Source organism: Myotis lucifugus, unplaced genomic scaffold (genome assembly GCF_000147115.1).
Source record: "Myotis lucifugus unplaced genomic scaffold, Myoluc2.0 scaffold_190, whole genome shotgun sequence".
Taxonomy (NCBI): domain Eukaryota; kingdom Metazoa; phylum Chordata; class Mammalia; order Chiroptera; family Vespertilionidae; genus Myotis; species Myotis lucifugus.
In genome coordinates this window covers 911,843-931,038 of record NW_005871238.1, presented here as the reverse complement: position 1 = coordinate 931,038, position 19,196 = coordinate 911,843, and the positions used below count along the sequence as shown (strand labels likewise).

General features: G+C 39.9%; 1 protein-coding gene across 1 annotated transcript in view; it reads left to right on the top strand.

Moving 5' to 3' along the window:
- Positions 1-19,196, top strand: part of SPTA1 (spectrin alpha, erythrocytic 1) — a 67,950-nt gene that overhangs the window by 41,971 nt on the left and 6,783 nt on the right. Inside the window, exons 27-45 of the mRNA XM_023760708.1 lie at positions 814-917; positions 1,006-1,203; positions 2,366-2,509; positions 3,243-3,346; positions 3,796-3,958; positions 4,222-4,353; positions 5,083-5,220; positions 5,421-5,525; positions 6,407-6,615; positions 8,265-8,385; positions 8,986-9,107; positions 9,875-10,007; positions 10,413-10,511; positions 11,230-11,238; positions 11,416-11,578; positions 12,146-12,222; positions 15,331-15,540; positions 17,654-17,950; positions 18,779-18,891. Coding sequence (XP_023616476.1) covers positions 814-917; positions 1,006-1,203; positions 2,366-2,509; positions 3,243-3,346; positions 3,796-3,958; positions 4,222-4,353; positions 5,083-5,220; positions 5,421-5,525; positions 6,407-6,615; positions 8,265-8,385; positions 8,986-9,107; positions 9,875-10,007; positions 10,413-10,511; positions 11,230-11,238; positions 11,416-11,578; positions 12,146-12,222; positions 15,331-15,540; positions 17,654-17,950; positions 18,779-18,891 — 2,641 coding nt within the window. The remainder of the gene's footprint in view (positions 1-813; positions 918-1,005; positions 1,204-2,365; positions 2,510-3,242; positions 3,347-3,795; positions 3,959-4,221; positions 4,354-5,082; positions 5,221-5,420; positions 5,526-6,406; positions 6,616-8,264; positions 8,386-8,985; positions 9,108-9,874; positions 10,008-10,412; positions 10,512-11,229; positions 11,239-11,415; positions 11,579-12,145; positions 12,223-15,330; positions 15,541-17,653; positions 17,951-18,778; positions 18,892-19,196) is intronic.

The window sequence follows — 19,196 nt, the reverse complement described above, 5'->3', positions numbered from 1 at the left end:
AGCACCCCAAATTTTAATTGTTTGAATAATTGAATAAATGTTTTTACAAAAGAAGAGACTGTTTTGTTTGATATATGCCTTCCTTGAGATTCCATAATAAGATATATTTTTAACTAAATCTAGCTTGGCTGGTGTGGCTCGGTGGTTGAGCATCAGCCCATGAACCAAGAGGTCACTGGTTTGATTCCCTGTCAGGGCACTCGCCCAGCTTTTTGGCTTGATCCCCAGCAGAGGGCATGCAGGAGGCAGCCAACTGATGTTTCTCTCTCATTCATGTTTCCATCTCTCTTTCCCTCTTCCTTCCTTTCTCTCTAAAAATCAATAAACATTTAATTAAAAAATAAAAAGATTTACTCTTAGAAACTTTTGAATATGCACTATAGTATTATTAATGATAAAAAAGAATCTACTGTAAAGAACATGAACCCTTAGAAGTGATGGAATATGTACTGTTTCAGGACTCCAGTGTCTGGATTCCGGTCTAGATGCTTCTTTTACTTATATAACATGGACAAATCACTTATTATCTCTAAGCTGACTTCCTCATCTCCAAAATGAAAACAAGAGAATTCCCAGAATTCTGTACAGGATTATTACAAGAACTGAAGAAAACAATATATGTGAAGAGATTTTCAAATGCAAGGGATTGCTATTGTTAGTCATGCAGCGACAACAAAAACCTAAGATCTGTGAGGCAGATAAAGCCAGATCAAAGGTATTAATCTGGAAACATTTTCAAGAGAGGAAAAAGCCCAAAGACAGCCCTGTAGCGAGTTGCAAGGCTTTCTTGTCAATCCCAATATGTCTTTTTCTCCAGGGACCTACAGAATTGGATCAGTGGCATGGATGGCATGGTATCATCACAGGAGATGGCTGAGGACTTAACTGGTACTGAGATATTGATAGAGCGACACCAGGTATGGCTACAAAAGCCATAGCTTCTGTTCACGTGACTTGGCTGTGATGGCATTGGCCTCACCAGTTTCTTCTCCTTCTTCCCCACAGGAACATCATGCTGACATGGAGGCTGAGGCCCCTACCTTCCAGGCCTTAGAAGACTTTGGTGCAGAACTTATAGGCAGCGGGCACCGAGACAGCCCTGAAATTGAAAAAAAGCTTCAAGCTGTCAGACAAGAGAGAGATGATTTGGAGAAAGCTTGGGAGCAACGTGAGAAGATGCTAAATCAGTGTCTAGAGTATCAGGTACAGCAAACCTACAGTCATTGAGCATATTGGCTTCTGTCTGTTCCTTCTGTGCAGGTTTACATGGTTAAGTGCGGGTGCTCATTTCATGGTCTTCCCATGCTTCGGGCCTCTCTTGGTTACCTGACACTGTATCCTCTGCTTTGTAGGCTGATCACTGTTGTGTTTGTGGCCCTTATTCCTGTTAAAAGAGTCAAAATGGGGGCCATTTCTCAGCATGAAGTGGGGTGATAATAATTTATGTATTCATTGACCTTTTGATTTATTGATTTTTATTGAGAGCCTACTGTGTGCAGAGCCCTGGCAACATAACGTTTAGTAAGATAGCATCCCTTTTCTTAAGGAGTGAAATTAGACATGTAGACAGATCATTCTAGTACTTGTTAATGAAACAAAACATATGAATGTTTTGAGGTTAAAGAAGAGGAAGTGATTAACACTTTTGAGGGAAAAGAGTGAGTATTCCAGGCTACCCTGAGGGAGAATGTTCACCCACTTTAAATAACCAGCCAGTATTCACCAGGGGTAGATGTGGGAAATAGCACCCCAAGAATGAAGGATAGCTTATATAAAGACATAAATCTGTTACAGGGAAATGTAAGAGGTCCAGTACAGTGGTCCCCCATTTGTTTGTGGGAGACTCTCCTAGGAGAGAGTTCGTGATACCTAAAACCACAGACAGTACTGAACCCTAGATATACAATCTTTTTTTTCCTGCACATATATACCTATGGTAAAGTTTGCAAATTAATATATTAGGCACAGTAAGGGATTAACAACAATAACTAAATAATAAAATACAACCTTCATAACAATATACTATAATACAAGTTATGTGAATGGTTTGGGGGCCATTATAAAGTAGAATTGGGGCTACTTGAACACAACCACATTGATACAGCAGGTCTAATAACCAAGACAGCTAAGCGACTAACAGTTGGGGAGTGTACAATAACGCAGATGCACTGAGCAAGCTGTAACAGAGCAAGATGTCTGGAGACTTCTCACTCTGCTCAGAAAGGCACATTATTTAAAACTTATGAATTGTTTACCTCTGGCATTTCCATGTAATATTTTCTGAACGTGGTTGACCTTGAAGAAAATGAAACTGTGGATAAGGGAGGACTGATGCCTCATGTACCTCTAACTTGACTTCCCATAGTTGTTCCAAGGCAACTGTGACCAGGCAGAGAGCTGGATGGTGGCTCGTGAGAATTTCCTGAGGTCAGATGATAAGGGTTCCTTAGACAGTCTGGAGGCCTTGATGAAGAAACGCGATGATTTGGACAAAGCAATCACTGCCCAGGTAATAATATAAGAATTCAAAAAATAACTATTAGTAATAACAGAAACTCTACATATGTTTGTGGTTTATGATTTAAAATTATTCCCATTTGCTTCTATAGGAAACTCCGAGGTAGTTTGACACTTTGGCTTATTCTAACTCAAGACACACATGGCATTGACCTTTCTTACTTTATGTCCAACCTTTTAAAACCTTAATTTTAGCCCTAGCCACTTTGGCTCAGTGGATAGAGCATCGGCCTACAGATTGAAGGGTCCGGGGTTCAATTCCAGTCAAGGGCACATACCTCAGTTGCAGGCTCCTTGCAATCAATCAATGCATTTCTCTCACAGTGATATTTCTCTCTCTTCCACCCTCTCTAAAAATCAATGGAAAAATATCCTCTGTTGAGGATTTTTAAAAAATCAACCTGAATTTTGGAGTTGGGAGAGATTTTTTATACTGTCTATTCCAGAATCTCACCCAATGCAGAAATTCCCCTCCACAATGGCCATGGGAAGTAACAAAGACAGGAATTCAGTGCCACACAAGTAGCCCATCTAAGTATTCTTAGTAACAGTTCTCATCTTGTTTATTTAAAACCCATCTCCCTGTAAGGCATCTACCCTTTGGTCCTGCTTTTGTTTCCCTTCATGAAGTCATAAAGGATATCTCTGTTCTTTTCTAGGAGAGAGTCTGGGATTGTACCAGGGCCTAATCTTCTCTCTCTCTCTCTCTCTCCCCCTGGTACTAGGAAAAGAAGATCACTGAGCTAGAGCATTTTGCTGAGCGCCTCATAGCTGATGACCACTATGCCAAGGAAGAGATTGCTGCTCGCCTCCAGCGGGTGCTAGACAGGTCAGGCCTGAGCAACTGTTTTTGAGCAACAAGAGGATATAGCAAAGCATCCCCTCTGCTAGCATTGAGCATGGGGGTAACACTGAGCTTTTCTCATCTCTAGGTGCCTAAAACTACCTTGACACTTTGGGAAACTTTATGATCTACACTCACAGAATAAAAGACATAGACGTTACCTTAGCAATTACTTGACTTAACCACTCTATTTTATATCTAAAAATTATGAGACTATGTTATATATAACATACACATATGGTGTATAGATAATAATATGACATATAATAATATAATGTGAGACTAAATAATTTTTAACTCTGTTATATGTAACTCATAAATATATAAATAATGAGAGGGGAAGGGACAGGTTGGCAAATGGCAAGAGTCATGGCTATGCCATTTGGGGTTGAGGGGAGGGCAGAGGGCAGAAAATGATCCTGCCCCTCTTCCAGGTGGAAGGCTCTCAAAGCACTGCTCATTGCTGAGCGGACAAAACTGGGAAACTATGCTGACCTAAAACAATTCTACCGTGACCTTGAGGACCTGGAAGAATGGATCAGTGAGATGCTGCCCACCGCCTGTGATGAGTCCTACAAAGACCCTACCAACATTCAGGCAAGCTCAAAATAAAAACCGTGGGAAAAGTCAGCATCCGGAGATTGTCAGATGAATGATCACCTCCCTACAGTGAACATTTGCTTACTGCTGTGATCACTCCTGCTGTCCTCAGAGACTTTGGAATCTAACGTGGAGTGGGTTCTTCAGAAGCCATCATCACGTTGGTTATGGTGGAAACGTGACCTCTTCCTTGTCAACAGAAGTTACCTTTTCTTGCTTCCCTAAGTGAGAAGGTGACTTAGTTTTTTCTTTTCCTGCAGAGGAAGTACCTGAAGCACCAGACCTTTGAAAATGAGGTGTACGGCCGAGCTGAGCAAGTAGAAGGAGTCATCAACTTGGGGAACTCTCTGATTGAGCAAAGGGCATGCGATGGCAATGAAGAGACCATGAAGGTAGGGGTGCTGCCCAGCATGGGTTTTGGGCTATAGAGTCACAGGAAGATAATTTTTTTTTACTCTTTTATTGTTTCCATGTGTAGGGATATGGAATATGCTTTCTGATTAGTGGCCTTTCCTCTGCTTGTTGCACAAGGAAGGAGGAAAACAGTGATGCTGGGACCTGAGTGCTCCTACCACACTTAGTACCTAAAACTCCAAGAAAGCTTTAGACTTACTAAGCATCATCATACTTGTTTTACATTTTCTATCCCTACTGCCAAGAGCCATTGCCATTCAGGCATCAGCCCCTGTAAGCAGCCCAGCACCCTTTCTTCAAACTTTCTTCTCGTACCTTCTGTTCTTTTTCCCAGATTAAACATACTGGTTTAACACATGATATTCATATCAGCCGGTATGACTCAGTGGTTGACCTTCAACCCATGAACCAAGGAGGTTACAGTTCCATTCTTGGTCAGACACATGCCTGGGTTGCAGGCTTGGTCCCCAGTAGGAGGCAGCCAATCAAAGATTTTCTCTCATCATTGATGTTTCTGTCTCTCTCTCTCCTTTCCTTTCTCGGAAATCAATAAAAACCTATGATAGTCAAGTATTAGAAAATTTTGGTTAGCCCCTAACCAAACAGAGATGTTGGCCCTTCATAGCCTTCCTATATTATCCATTCAAGTTGTTACAGGACCCAGGATTCTAAAGATCCTAATGACCTTCTCAATTTCTCTGGGTTAGGGTCAACTGGAAGAGCTGGAGAAACACTGGGACTACCTGCTTGAGAGAACAATTGACAAAGGGCAGAAGCTCAATGAGGCTAGTCGCCAACAGAGGTTCAACACAGGCATCCGGGATTTCGAGTTCTGGCTCTCAGAGGTAATTGCACCTGGAAGTGGGGGTGGAGTTGGAGGGCTGAGGGTATAGGAGCTTAAGAAATGCTTATCAGATCACCAGATTTATGCGTGAATAACCTCCTTCACTCTTCTTGGGGAAAGTTTAGGGACACAGTTGCCAATCTTGTTCCTTCTAAAGATCGTTTTGACTGACAACTTTCTTGCTTATTCTTCTGTTCCCAGGCGGAGACACTGCTGGCCATGAAAGACCAGGCCAGGGACTTGGCTTCTGCAGGAAACCTGCTCAAAAAGCACCAGCTGTTGGAAACGGAGATGTTGGCCCGAAATGTAAGTAGTGTTGGCATCCCACTCCTCTGGGGCTTGCATTCCAAGAACGGAAATGTTTCCCATCATAAGAGGTCATTCAAGAATACAGTCTTGCAAAACCGACCTTAATGTTCTCCACCACTAGTCATTATAACCAGGTCATATCCATGGGTTGCAGAGAGAGGTTGCAACAGTCTTTTTTTTAATTATCTTTTTTTCTTTACTGTTGACACTGTTATAAATGTCTTGTTTCCCTCTTTTTGTCTCCCTCCACCCAACCCTCGCTCCCCACCCCTAGACCTCTGCCACATTATTGTCAGTGTGCGTGGCCCATGCATATATGCTACATGGTCTCTGGTTACTCTCTTTCAGTCCTTGCCATCCCCCTCCCCTCTGAGATCTGTCAGTCTGTTCCATGTACCCATGCTTCTGGTCCTATTTTGTTTGTCAGTTTATTTTGCTCATTAGATTCCACATTATAAGTGAGATGCTATGATATTTGTCATTCTCTGACTGGCTTATTTCGCTTAGAATAATAATCTCCAGGTCCATCCATGCTGACGTGAAGGGTAAGAGTTCCATCTTTTTAACAGCTGTGTAGTATTCCATTGTGTAAATCTGCCACATCTTTAAAAGAAAACATATATATATACACACATACATATATATATGTATATATATGTGTGTGTGTGTATGTATATGTGTGTGGGGGGTATATATATATATATATATATATATATATGTTTCAGAGAGGAAGGGAAAAGGAGAGAAAGACAGAAACATCCATGATGAGAGAGAATCATTGATCGGCTGCCTCCTGCACGCCCCCTACAGGGGATCGAGCCCGTTACCAGCTTAATGCCTGTACTGTACTATTCACTGAACACACTTGGGTTTTCTAGGATGCACTGAAGGACCTGAATGAGTTGGCTGCTGATCTGCTCTCCAGCGGGACTTTCAATGCTGACCAGATTGTGGAGAAAAGAGATAATGTCAACAAGCGCTTCCTGGACGTCCAGAATCTAGCAGCTGCGCACCATGAGAAACTGAAAGAGACCTATGCCCTGTTCCAGTTCTTCCAGGACCTGGACGATGAGGAGGCCTGGATAGAGTATGTACTGCCAGCTTACGTTGCGTTGGTAATTCAAGAGAGCAGATAACCCACACAACATGTTTCTATTTGATGCTGAAATGAAATAGGTGATGTTTCTTGCCGTTGGTATTACTTCTTAATCATGTTGGCCTTAGCTTAAAGTTAACATTTATTTTATTTTTCCCAATTGTCTCACTGTATACATGCAGAGGGAGCTAAGAAAAGAAGGAGTGGGGGATAGTTCACGTGTAGTCTGGGAACAAAGTTGGGGGGGGTGGGTAAGAGATCAACCGAAAGACTTGTATGCATGCATATAAGCACAACCAACAGACGCAAGACACTGGGGGAGATGGGATGAGGGGAGGCCGGGGGAGGTCAGTGGGGAAAAAAAGAGAGATATGTACTACTATTAGTAATACCTTAAACAATAAAAAAAGAAACCATAGTTCTAGATAGTTCATAGAATGTGTAATGCTCCTTCTAAATGAGACAGCTGGACATTTACAACTTACCCAACTGATGAGCTCATTGTCTTTTTTTTTCTGTATCCTCTGTATCTAATATGATACTAAACTGGACACTGGACAGGGAATGTTACAGATTACCTACCGTGGTTTTATTACTAATTAATTCTACCTTTGTTGCAAAAACATACAATTGGCAAGAACCATATGATTTCACTCATATGTGGGGTATAATATTGAAAGCAACAAATAAATGAAAATTAGAAACACACAAAACTCACAGATAAATACAACAGTTTGTGCTTACCAGAGGGAAGGGGGTGGGGAGTGGAAAGGTAAAGGGAGTCAATATATGGTGAAGGAAGATTGGGTAGTGAAGACACAGTGCAATATATGGATCATGCATCATAGAATTGTACACTTGAAACTTACATAATTTTATTCACCAATGTCACCTCAATAAATTTAACTAGATTTTTAAAATAAAACAAAAAATAAAATGTTTATATTTATTTGGAAAAATATGATTAGGAATATACTAGCAAATCAAATTATTTGCTTTATTTTCTGTTTGACCTGCCTCATCATGTTTGTCTTCAACACATCTGCTGATTCTTCACAGTAATCAATGAATTAGAGAAAAACGTTGTGCACAGGGCAACAAGTAGGGCACTTTAGAAACACTTTTAGAAACAGTGAGGTAATATAATCTTGTCTTTGTCGCCTTTTACTGTGCTTCATAGTGATATTCAAATAGTTTACACTCAGAACCATTGCTGCCATTACTTCTATAATATCAGCTCTTTATAACTCATTCTAACTAAATGTAGACAAAAATAACAAATGCCATGAAGTCATATATGTATATATATTTGTGGGTATGTGTATGCATATCATTTTCACTTTTATTCAAAGAGGAACACTAGTTACATTCTCGAGCAAAGAAGAGAAGATGCATCATGAGACAGGCGAGGGAACTAAAGAGAAGGCTGGAGCTGCTGTCCACCTGGTGGAGATCAGTTGCTATTTTAACTGCGTTAGCCTAAGTCAGAAATTTAGCTGAAAGCCTTTGGTACTAATTATCTTTGTGATCACTGACTCCAGAGCGTTACCAGCACCTCACCCCCAGCCACACACACACTCAGAAAACTGCTGCTCTAGGATGACCTCAGATGCCTAAACTGTGTTCGCCCTTGTTTGCAGAGAGAAGTTGGTTCGGGTGCGCTCCCAGGACCAGGGGAGGGATCTGCAGGGGGTTCAGAACTTACTGAAGAAGCACAGACGCCTGGAGGGGGAGCTGATGGCACATGAACCTGCCATCCAGGTAGGAACAGTAGAGTCTGAGGCCTGGGAGGGCAGAGCTAATCCAATAGTAGGCCTCCTGTGTGGGATAAGGAGGATGATTCTGTAAAATGTGAAGGCGGCATGCCACGACCACATAGTCAGTCACAGCATCCAAAAGTGTTCTTTTCTCCTCCACACGTTGTGTCCTGTGAATAGAAGAATCCTGCACAGGGACCCGTGCTCTTCCTTGGAAGGAGCGCTTCAACACACCAGGGCACAGTTGTTGACAATTAGATGCAGGTTGGGACATTCGGAGAAGCTATGCTTGAGCGGAACCATATGGTAAAAAAAGGCAACTCTGGTTCTGGCTTGGCAGTAGGGTCACCCTATGACTGTGACTAGTCCATAAATCAGATCATGGGGTGCATGGCCTGGTACAAATGCCAATGTGTCCGCTCAAATACTTGGGTCAATTTAACATGGTCTATTGCTACAGCTTTCTTCTCCTCCCAGGATTTTTAAGTCCACCCCGAGTACCATGAAGTTAAGAAATAATCTGCCTAGATACTTTGCCAGGGAACTGCGCCTACATCGGGAGAGGGCGTGAGGTGACGCAGCATGGAGGGCGTGTGTTTTTCAGAACGTGCTGGATATGGCAGAGGGGCTGGGAGACAAGGCCGCGGTGGGGCGAGAGGAGATCCAGGAGCGGCTGGCGCAGTTTGTCCAACACTGGGAGCAGCTCAAAGAGCTGACCAAGGCGCGGTGAGTGGGGGCGGAGGCCCAGTTCTCCGCCTGTGTGGCAGGTGTTGAACTGGGGTTGGGGAGGACACCCAAGTGCTTGCTTAGCATTTCTCCGCCGCCACCCATCCTCTATCTTCTAAGTCCCTCCTCAAGTGCAGTCTTCCATTAAACAGTCTCCCATTTGCCCCAGGCAGAAGTCATTGCTGCCTCTGTGCTTACAGGCCTCTACTCCTGCACTTACCTGCAACTATCTTTTATCATTGCTGCTCTTTGTAACAGGTTATTTGCCACATGTCTGTTTTATGTTGCCCCAATTTTAGCCTTGTATGCAAGTTAGTAGTGAGAGAAATGTTTTTTCTCCCTTATTGCCATATAGCCATTTAGAATCATATAGTCATATAGCCAAATAAAGTAATTTCTGCTATAATTTCATGTCTGTTGGCATAGGAAGACATTTCTTCCCGGGGAAATAAAAGCACTTAAGATGAACGACAGTGTTCTGATTCACTGCCATTATTCTCCAACTCCAAAGTCAGCACTTTTGTTTGGACAAGATTTCCTTTCCCCAACAAACATTCCTGGAGAGTAGATGATGCCACAAAACGGAACTTGTGGGTCAAGGGTCTCCCCTTTTCAGAGGAGATCACCACTGCTGACTAGTAGACACAGGTTCAATTCTTCTGTCGCCCAGTTCAACGGTGGCTGCCTTGTGAGGTTGTGCCTTTGGCTTCATTCCTACGCTTGCTGGTTTTCTCTTCTTCTTCCCGGGGCTTCCTGGCCTGTTGTAGAGGGCTTCAGTTGGAAGAGTCCCTAGAATACTTGCAATTTATGGAGAATGCTGAGGAAGAAGAAGCTTGGATCAATGAAAAGGAAGCAATGGTTGCCCGAGGAGATTCTGGGGACACATTGGCTGCTACTCAGGTGAGCAATAGGCTGAATGAATCCATTGTCTTCTCTTTAAGAGGAATCTCTTAGATTCTCAGTGATTTCACCTTAAAATTAGAATCTCCCTCCTGGTGGGAAAAAAACAAATTTAAGAATAGCCCTTCATATAGGATGTTCTTGATACTTAACATTTTTCTAGTAAATACAGTGTTGCTTAGAAATGTTTAAATTTTGATATGGAGAAATCCTTGATCAACACTGTTATTCCAAAATCCAGAAAACTGTCAGGTCACGTGGTGAGATAGACTCAATATCACTTATATACCTGTGACCCTTTTTCTGGTAAGTTTGCCCTTTTTTGGGCAAGTGAATAATTTGGGGAGCAATGTGGGTGGGATATGTTGTCCAGATGTTTTGATTGTCACCGACTCATTTATGCAGAGTTTGCTAAAGAAGCATGAAGCCTTGGATAATGACTTTGCTGTCCACGAGGCCCGGGTGCAAAATGTGTGTGCCCAGGGGGAAGGCATCCTGAGTAAGGTGAGAGATTCCAGGAATTCCCGGTCAAACTTTCATTTTCAAAAGGGATTGGCCCAAATATAGACTCATGAGCAGTGCTAAAATCATACACAGAATTTTAGTCACTTATTTTTAACATCTAACAAATATGTATTTATTTTTATTATCTAGGGATGCAGTGTCCAATATGGCCGCTACTAGCCACAGCGGCTATTTAGAGGGGATGTGCTGGTAATTATTTAACAACCAGCTACTGCTCCCCCAAAATTAATGCCACAATTGATTATTTCTGTGGAATAAATTTTCCCACGGTGGCCCAATTGAATCCACCTCTTTAAGCTGCCATTTTTTCTTGTTGTTGTTGTCAGCAAATAGTTATTTAATTTCTGTTTTCTGAAAACTCTTTTTTCAAGCTCTTATAAATACACCTTTCAGATTCTTTAAATTAGTTGTTGACACACTTACTCTTATCCTATGCACAACATGGCATTTATGAAGCTTTTATAAATGACTAGCTTTGATCATAGAATATTTGTAAGAATGGGAAATTTTTTTTGTAAGCCGACCAGTTGGAAACTTATTTGTAACTTGAGTATCGTTCTTTAGTTTAAAAGCTTGTTTTTACAACATCTCACTGATCTAAGTGCTACACTAAGAACCCTAAGCAGAGATGACGTCATACTTTCTAGATGCTTACACCCACTCAGACAATCACAGTTGTGTGAACAAGCATGAGAAGGTCATCCAAGTGCTGGGGTGGAAATAATCATCTGGGACATCGAGAAATCACAGAATAAATCACTAGACCTAGAGGAGAGTCGTTAAATATTTTAAAAGAGAGAGAGGAGAGATTTTTAATAGTCCCAAAGAATTCAGATGTTTGGCCTTGGTCTCTCTCTTCCTCCTTTCACCGTTGGCGTTGCAGGAGGAAATTCGGCACAAGGAGAAGATTTCCGCCAAGATAGAGGCTTTGAATGCAAAGACACCGTCTCTGGCCCAGGCCATAGCTTCCTGGAAGGTGCAGTTGGAGGATGATCGTGCCTTTCAGGAGTTCAACTGGAAGGCCGATGTGGCAGAGGCCTGGATAGGTATGATAGGGAAGGCCAGGGTGCTGGGGGTTGAGAAATGCTGATACATTTTTTAATGCAATGGTTCCTGGGGCTTTCTCACTTACCTTGTGAAGAGAGGTGCTCCCTCCGTCACCCATTCCTGTCCTTCTGGGACGCAATTACAATGACACTCACACACACACACACACACACACACACACACACACAATGAAGTATCAGAGAGCATCTTTTTGAGAATTGGTGATTTCGCATGTGATATTCAGATAGGGCCGTGGCCAAAACTTCTAGGAAATAAATGTATGTTTGATTTAATTAAAATTTATGTCTAATATGAAATTTTTGTGTTCTATGAAATACTCAGACGTTCCCTTGGTGCTAGCTTTGTTTCCGTCCGTTTATCCTGAATAAGTCTATAGAACAATCCATTCATCCCCAATTTAATGTTTACTCACAGCCCAAGGAATCGCTGAGTTGTAGAGTTAGGAGGCTCTCTTGTGAACTATAGGACTTATTCCTTTTCTCCTTATCAAGTCTGATCCAAGAGCAACTATCTTTCTCAACCTATGAATGATCTTTGCTCTTTAGCTGAGAAGGAAAGAAGCCTGAAGATCAATGGCAACGGTGCAGACCTCACTGCCTTCCTCACTCTCCTGGCAAAGCAGGTGAGAGCCGGGTTGCCTTTGTAATAGACGCCCGTGAGGGCCAAGACCCATGTCGCACAGAAGCTGAACACATAGGATTAGCCACTTCTACGTTGTGTGGTTTTATTGGCTGTAGAACCTGTAATATTCTTCCTTTTATTCTTCCTGATATTGATCATTTGCTAGTTTTTTCTCCCTCTTTGCCTCTCCCTGCCCACTCTCTCTAATTAAATTTGCAACTGATATTTATCATTTTTATTAGAGAATCAACATTTGGCTTTTTAATTTTTTTCTGTTCTATCTTTATATTATATTCCATTAATAGCTTTTTATATCTTTATATCTTTACCATTTTCTTTAACTTTCTTCATGATTACTTGATTTAAAAATTTTTTAAGGTAGATTTCAAATATTTAGTTATTGTTTTATAATATATTGATTTAAGGATATAAATTTCTAAGTAAAGCTTAACTGCATCTCAGAAATGTTATGTTTTTGTTATCCAGTTAAATATGTTCTATCTAATTTTTATTTGACCCACTAATTATTCTGTTTTGGTGAATAGTTTTTGTACAATTGAAAGAATGTGTATTTTTTCAGTGGTTTATATTACCTGTTATATTTTGTTAATCGTGTTGCTTAAATACTTATTATTTTTATATATTTTGAGGCTAAGTTAAAAGTTGTGTTGATATTTAGAATAATGCAATCATCTTGATGAATTGATACTTTTAATTATGAATGGTCATCTTTCTAATAACATTTCTTAATTTAAAATCTTTTTCGCATACTAGAATACTACACCAATTCTTTTTTGTTTGTTTATAGTATATATCTGTTTTCATCTTCTGTTGTTTTTTATGTTTCTGTGACTTTATATTTTATTTTTCTTATTGATACATTTATAAACTGCAAAATGATTACCACCATAGAACTACATAATACTTTCATTCTATCACATAATTATCATTTGTGTTTAGTAAGAACATTTAATATTTACTCTCGTAACAACTTTCAAGTATATAATACAGTATTATTTGCTAAAATAACCTTGCTGTATATTAGATCCCAAAACTTGTTAAAAGGAAGTTTATACCCTTTACACCCCTCCCCGGCCCCCAGTTCTTGGTAACCACTATTTGAGATTCACATATAAGTGACATCATGCAGTGTTTGTCTCTCTCTGACTTAACTCAGTTAGCACAATGCCCTCAAATGTCATCCAACTTGTTGCAAATGGCAGGGTATCCTTCTTTCACATGACTGAATAATATTCCATTGTATGTATGTATGCATGTATGGATATATGTATGCATCTATATATCTACCTCTCTATATTACATTTTCTTTTTCTTTTTTTAAATTCTCACCTGAGATATGTTTTATTGATTTAGAGAAAGGAAGGGAGAGAGAGAGAGCGAGAAATGTCGATGTGAAACATCAATTGGTTGACTATCCTACACGCCCTGACTGGGGATTGAACCACAACCCAAGTATGTGCCCTGACCAGAAATTGAACTCAAAACCTTACTGATGTATGGGACAGTGCTCCAACCACCTGTGCCACCTAGCCAGGGCTATATTGCATCTTCTTTGCCTGCTTATCTGTTGGTGTACACTTAGGTTGTTTCTGTATCTCAGCTATTGTGAATAATGCTGCAGTGAACATAAAAATGCAGAGTGCCTTTAAATTTTCTAAAATTTTATAGATTTATATAATGAGTATGGCTTTGTCTATCTAATTTTATCATTTTATTGGAATGGTGCAGTGATGGTGAGCCTTTTGAGCTCGGCGTGTCAGCATTTTGAAAAACCCTAACTTAACTCTGGTGCTGTGTCACATATAGAAATTTTTTGATATTTGCAACCATAGTAAAACAAAGACTTATATTTTTGATATTTATTTTATATATTTAAATGCCATTTAACAAAGAAAAATCAACCAAAAAAAAAATGAGTGTCATAGGTTCGCCATCACTGGAATAGTGTGTTCATTTACATTTAAACTAATTCATTGATAAGTTTTTACTTAAAATTGTAATCTAACACCTCCCATTCCCCATCCAACCCCTACTTTTTAGCTAGGGGTTAAATTGCTTCAAAGCATACTTTTAGTTTTGTCTATCTATCTATCTATCTATCTATCTATCTATCTATCTATCTATCTCTCTACTTATCTGAGGACTAGTCCTATACCTGGGACCTTTCAGGGGTTTGTTTCAACTAACTCTCTTTCGCGGGGGCTGCCCATGCTTACTGTGTCCTGAAATCAGCACTGTGTGACTCCAGAGAACTGTATGTAGCGTTTTAGATCCGCAGCTGCTGTTTTCTGCTTGGCTTCTAGGCCTTGTGTCCTACAGTTTAGGAATCTATAAATGTCTTGAGAGGAAAATATAGTGGGAATAGTGAACCTACTTTTCTGCAGTTCCCTCTTCATGGCGCCTCAAACCCTGGCTGCCCCAGTTCCCCCGAACTCCAATTTTTGTCTTTTTAGCTCCATCTAAAGCTCTCATCAGCTGCTTTCCCCTCTTACCCTGTACAGTGTATACTTCAAAAGCAAAAGTAACAGAGAATATTACTCTTACTCTACTACCAATCCCTCCTCTCTATGATTTTAATCCTTGAGTTACAACCACCTGAGCTGCATTCTGATCTTTTTCAAACAACTTTGTACTTTTTTACCAGCGGTTAAAGCTGTTCTCAAAGAGAGAATTGGTCCAATACAAGCTACTCTATTAAAGCTGGAAGTGGAACATCCCTAATTTTGTGATTCTGATACCAACATCTCCCAAAAATATCATTAGTGTAATATAGAATCTGTAGGTCTTTTTTTAATTTCCATACTTCCAAGATCTCCAGTAGAACACAAAATCTAATAAGTGATACAAAAGAATTTTAGAATGTGAGTTCAAATCTAATTTCAAAACATACGTCGGAATTTAGCCATAACCCCAATCCCAAATGTTTACTTAAGTCTCTAAGTCATATTTCCTTTTCCTTGGTCATCATTCTAACTCTTTCCTAGTCCTTACCTTGTTCATGATAAAAATATGGTGGATCCCAGGTATAAATGACCCTTCGGAATCTGCATTCGTTCTCTGCTCACTGCTTCTCTCTGGTCTTTCTCAGGACACACTGGACGCCAGTGTGCAGAGCTTTCAACAAGAGAGACTGGGAAAGATAACTGACCTAAAGGACCAGCTGGTGGCTGCTCAGCACAGCCAATCCAAAGCCATCGAGGAGCGCCACGCTGCCCTGCTGAGGCGCTGGGAACAGCTGCTGGAAGCCTGTGCAGCCCACAGGCAGAAATTGCTAGAGAAACAGCTGCCCCTACAGAAGGTAAATGGTAAAAGATGATGAGGCACGATAAGACCTTGATTATATATTAGCCATGGAATCTGGCAACAAATAGTGGAAACCCTGTTTGGATATATTTGAGTGTGTACCTTGCAAAGGACCAGAAAGACATTCTTACTGAGCAAAATGACTTTAGATGGCTAGGGAGGTTTTTTTAGACTTTTGTCAGTTATCCAGCTGACTTGAGATGAAAGCTCGGCACAGGTGATAGAAGAGGTAGGTGGCACAACAGGGTGAACGATCTTACTGTATAGCAGACCTACAACTGGCAGGCAGGAGATAAGGTCATCCCTATGCTTTTCTCCAGTTCAAATGAAAGACCTAGACAAGTAAATATTGTGTTCTTAGATGTCACTTAACATCTCTGAACCTTGATTCTCCCATTTATGAAATAGGATAATATTACCACCACCTCTTGCTGTTCTCTGTTATTGCTATTAAAAAGGATAATGGATCTGAAAAATTCAGTATAAACCACTAAGTTCTATATGGATGTAAGTGATTAAAATGTCCTTTCTAATGGTGGCTGCTAAGGTATTAGATGTTGATAATAAAAAAAACAATAATGAAAGGAAGTTGGATGGTCAGTAAATTACTGAGCACTCCTAGACCATAACAAGTATTATACCATATAAGGTAGGGAGTTAGGGAAATTGGAAAACACACACACAATAAAAACTAGTCAGTTTGAAAAAAAAATACTCAGTCTGGACCCTTAGTTAATTTTTATTCTATTGAAAGACATGAGACCTAATTTTAGTGAAAAAAATTCAATTAATGGAATATATATATATATATACATGTATATATATATATATACATATACATATACATATATATGGAGAGAGATATGAAAGATATTTCACAATCTGATTTTATTATTTTACTTTCTGATTGTAAAATATTCAGTTGATCCATACTATTTTGAAAATAATAAGAAGTACTTCATAGGTTTTTATATTCTTCATATGAGTTTTCTCTGTGTTGATCTATTTTAGCATATAGATTGCAGAAATGAGTACAGGGAAAATATAATAGTACACAACCTCTTTAATGCCTATGTTTGGGGATGAAAACAAATTTGCATAACAAATCTCCCTGAAAGTACTATTTGCTGACCTCAAATTTATGATGATTTTAAATCTAAAAAAATTTTGATGACATACTGTTTGGAACAATCCATGTTATTGCTCTCATTCAGAAGTTCAATCATTGAGAACTTACAGATAACTCCAGAGAGTATTACAGGGATAGGGATAAAGGTTAGAGTGTAGGAAATCGATTTAAACAGGAACTGCAAGCCCTGACCAGTTTGGCTCAGTGAATAGAGCATCGGCCTGCGGACTGAAGGGTCCCAGGTTTGATTCTGATCAAGGGCATGTACCTTGGTTGTGGGCACATCCCCAGTAGGGGGTGTGCAGGAGGCAGCTGATCGATGTTTCTCTCTCCTCGATGTTTCTAACTCTCTATCCCTCTCCCTTCCTCTCTTTAAGAAATCAATAAAATATATTAAAAAATAAAAGTAAACAGGAACTGCAAGCATGAGATGAGCCCTGAACAAGTTTTAGAAGGATGTTAGGAAAAGAACTCAGTCTTCAAAGAGACATTTGAGAGGTATGGTCTATAGACGATCAGAAGAAAGAGGAAGTGGATAAAGGATAGGATAGATTTGCCTATTTCATGAATGATTCATTCATTTAATCATTCATCTAACATCTATTTTTGCATTTCTACTATGTGCCAAATAGAATTGAAACAGATTTCAGAATAAGAAATCATAAAATCTTCTCATTGAAAACAACCTTTGTCACTTTTGGAATCTTAGAGCTAAAATGTCTCTAGAAATCATTCAACTTTCCCATTTGTAGATGATAGAAAACTTGACCAAGTTTACAATGAGATACCAGGATCAGGACTTATATTTCTAATTCACATGTCTGTCCATTGGTTTCCCATTGGTTTTAGTTCTGTCCTTTTAACGGGTTTGCCCTGAAAATATCGAAGACAATTACTTTTTCAGTCTTCTCTTTCCTCTTCTCTTTTTCTCTTCTCTTTCTATTGGGAAAGATGAAGGTGTCTTTTTTTTTCTCTGTAGGCTGAGGAGCTATTCATGGAATTTGCACACAAGGCTTCAGCTTTCAACCACTGGTGTGAGAATGCTGAGGAGGACCTGTCAGAAAATGTGCACTGTGTCTCCCTGAATGAGATCCGCCAGCTGCAGAAGGACCACGAGGCTTTCTTGGCCTCCTTGGCCAAGGCCCAGGAAGATTTGAACTATTTGCGAGAGCTAGACCAGCAGATTAAGTCCTTAAATGTGCCCTCCAGCCCTTACACCTGGTTAACCATGGAGGTGCTAGAAAGGATGTGGAACCACCTACCTGACATCATCAAGGTAGACTGAGGCACAGCAGGGACCTCCTTTGGCTATAGTGACCATGACAATTTAGTGGAGTACCCAAGTTGGGGGACTTCTGAGAAAGAAAGGAACATTTTTAATTGGGAAAGCAGTCGTAAATTGGATAGTCTAAGAAATATTTGAAAATATGTTCACAATAAGTATAGCCCTATGTAACATAGTTTGAACAGTTTTAAGCTTCAGGGTGTTGAGCAGTGATTTAAGGCAGCAAACACAAGCTCCAGGACATGGCTCTGAAAATGAGTTATAGAAAGTTCACGAGGCTTGCAGATATCTTTAAAGTCTCTATATGCCTTCATCCAAAGCATTCTCTATTTTATACACACCTCCAAAAGTGCCTTTTAAAAGTGTTTGCATTTAACTTTTGTCTGTCTATAATGATGTTCATTATAGAAGGTATGGAAAATATTTAAAAGTTTAACAAAGAAAAATTTTACCATAAAATCACCAATTTTAGATGGCAACTCTTATAACTACCTTTCCCTTTAAGGCTGTTTTTATGCTCATTTAAATGAAATTTCATCTGGAAAAAAATAAGCAGAAAGATTTGCCTTCATTGTTTTGTTATTTTTACTGAGTTTTGCCTTTGAAACATCTGCAATTACTTATGGGAAGTGACATAAGTTTCCTCACCTTTTCAAGATGAGAAGAAGTGGGCTGGAAGCAATGTGAGCACATAGGCACATGCCTCCGGAATATAAATTTGGGAGAGTTAAGATCTATGGCTGAGCCTGGGAGCCAATTATTTTACTGCAAAGAAAGGTTTTCAACGTGCAATTCGCTGTCTGTGATTTGGGTTTCTAGGAACGGGAACAAGAGCTGCAAAAGGAAGAGGAAAGACAGGTCAAGAACTTTGAGATGTGCCAGGAGTTTGAACAGAACGCCAGTGCCTTCCTTCAGTGGATCTTGGAAACCAGGTGTGCTATGTTACCTCAAAATTCATGATCCTTATGCTACACACTCCATTTCCCATAAGGATAAAGTTCATAAAGGAGGGGAGGAGGAGGGACTCCTACAGCATTTATGCTGTCCCAAATTACCATGTGCTTTCTATTGGTAATTGGTTACTTTCTGAATCAATCCTTGCAAAACTGAGAAATGAGAGTTTCAGCCTTCTACCCATTGTGTACCCTTCAATATTCTCTTCTGGATATTCTCATTTGTTCCCTGTTGCCTATAATTACAGTTCAAAAATATTAGCAGTTCTTTCTTACTTAAACAT